Below are 2,500 nucleotides of genomic sequence, written 5' to 3'. Positions count from 1 at the left end.
TCTCACACACACACAGTCTCTCACACACACACAGTCTCTCACACACACACACAGTCTCTCACACACACACAGTCTCTCACACACACACAGTCTCTCACACACACACAGTCTCTCACACACACACAGTCTCTCACACACACACAGTCTCTCACACACACAAACAAACCTCTCAGAACCCTGCAGGTTGGTCTCGTCGCCGTAAAAGGAGTAGATCAGATCAGAGTCCTCTTTATTGATGTTTGCAAAGCTGGAGTCGTAAGTCGGAGCGTACGAGCTGAAAGGTCCGTAATTCGTATACATCACTGAAAGAGAACAAAAACATGGAGAGACAGATGTGTTACACAGAATCTCTCTCACACACACACACACACACACACACACACACGTAAGGGTCAACCATCCTTAAATCACATCTCTGATAAGCCTCCTGGTTATTTTCCAACATCTGCATCTTGAATCCGATTTGTCAGAAGGTGTGGATGTGTTTATATAACACGGCTCAGACACGACCTTATCGTTCCTATAGTAACAGCTGGTACCCAAAGAGAAGGTGCGAGCTGTTACTTAGAGAGATAGAGAGAGACTACAGGAAAGGCTGCTGAGCGATGGACTGTTTATAATATAAACCATAACAGGAGCTAACTTGTGTCTCGTGTTGCTCCAGGACCGATAACTGTAAATATAATCAGCTAATATGTGCATCGTGTCATTCAGTAATGAATCGAGGTCCAGACTGCGCCGCTATACAAAAAGGATCCGTTATGAAGTGGTGTGAATTGTATCGGTGTGTCACGCCACTCTGGTGTAGATTATTTTCACACACACGCTTAGTTAAAGTGTTTAGTTTAACGTAATGTTCATCAGGTAAATATAAATCCACTGTTCCCATAAAAGAAAAAAGGTCTGTCATTTTTCTGTAGTCAGAAACTAGTTACAGATTTGATCCTTGCTCTGTTTCTACATTAAAATGAAATAAATACTACACTTCGGCGCGTCTACAGCTTTGTCAGCGCCATAGGTTTGTTTTTTTTTTTTTGCCATTTCTGCTGTTCAGGAAAAGTTTGTGCAGGATGGGAAAGGAAGAGGCGTGGCAGCACACACCAGGATGGAAAACTCCGGCTCTAGGAATGTGGCTCTTTATCCAGTGATTCAACAGTTTGGCAGAGACGATGTTTTTCCAGCGTCAGACGTTGTGTCTGATTATATGAGCAGCGTCAGCTGCGTGCTTCCAAATAAAGCTGCTGAAATGAATCGCCTTCTGACGACTGCGTATTAATCACGAGTGAGAGGAAAGACAAACGCTCTGTTTCCGCCTAATAACGGGTCATTTATGAGCCTTGAGCACGGCAGATCAGTCAGTGAACACACACAGCATTTTTAATTACTGTACGTTAGTTACTGTACGGACTCTATCTGAATGCCTGTACTTTTATTTTTATTATTGTGCTCAGTTGAGAAAAGTCTTTTAAATGGTCAAACAACAAACCACCCATCAGTGTGTGTGTGTGTGTCAGGGGAACAGTGCACGAGACAGACAGACAGAGTGAGACAGACAGAGTGAGGCAGACGAACACAGACAAAGTGTGTGTGTGTGTGTGTGTGTGTGTGTGTGTGTTAGTTACCTGGAGTGATTCTGTTTCTCTTGTCCTCTTTAAAACCCTGCAAACTGTTTACTCCAGACTGTAGCCGGCCTCCCATCATACCCAGCTTCACAGGACAGTACCCTGGGTCTGACACACACACACAGACACACACACACACACACACACACACACAGACAGACACACAGACAGACACACAGACAGACACACAGACAGACACACAGACAGACACACACACACAGACAGACACACAGACAGACACAGACACACACACAGAGACAGACACACACACACACGCACACAGAGACAGACACACACACACACACACACAGACAGACACACAGACACACACACACACACAGACACACACACACAGACAGACAGACACACACACACACAGACAGACAGACAGACAGACAGACAGACACACAGACAGACACACAGACAGACACACAGACAGACACACAGACAGACACACAGACAGACACACACACAGACACACACACACACAGACACACACACACACAGACACACACACACAGACACACACACACAGACACACACACACAGACAGACACACAGACAGACACACACACAGACAGACACACACAGACACACACACAGACACACACACACACACAGACAGACACACACACAGACAGACAGACAGACACACACACAAACCACTGAATGACAGTTAACCAGGACAATTACATCAGCACGCAAAGCTGATGATTAACGGTTAACGATTATTAATGGTTAAAGCTGTGTTTAATTATAAAAGTAAATAACTGAATTTATTAACTAGGTTAAAACAGAGCTCCGACTCTGTTACCTCCAGCACTTAGATCAGCAGGGTTCACGATGCCCAGCGTGGTCGTACCATCAGACTTCCTCCG

General features: G+C 45.0%; 1 protein-coding gene across 2 annotated transcripts in view; it reads right to left on the bottom strand.

The window, feature by feature from the left end:
* The window catches only part of brd7 (bromodomain containing 7), a 19,685-nt gene that overhangs the window by 9,843 nt on the left and 7,342 nt on the right, over positions 1-2,500 (bottom strand). For both annotated transcript variants that reach the window (XM_060859601.1, XM_060859602.1), the window contains exons 9-11: positions 2,437-2,500; positions 1,623-1,730; positions 167-302 (exon numbers count right to left, since the gene is read on the bottom strand). The exon at positions 2,437-2,500 is cut by the window's right edge and continues 12 nt beyond it. In XM_060859601.1, the coding sequence (XP_060715584.1) occupies positions 167-302; positions 1,623-1,730; positions 2,437-2,500 (308 nt within the window). The remainder of the gene's footprint in view (positions 1-166; positions 303-1,622; positions 1,731-2,436) is intronic.

The sequence above is a fragment of the Tachysurus vachellii genome, chromosome 23, assembly GCF_030014155.1.
Source record: "Tachysurus vachellii isolate PV-2020 chromosome 23, HZAU_Pvac_v1, whole genome shotgun sequence".
In the NCBI taxonomy this organism is placed as follows: Eukaryota; Metazoa; Chordata; class Actinopteri; order Siluriformes; family Bagridae; genus Tachysurus; species Tachysurus vachellii.
Note: the sequence above shows the minus strand (reverse complement) of the source record. Positions and strands in the feature narration are given on the sequence as shown.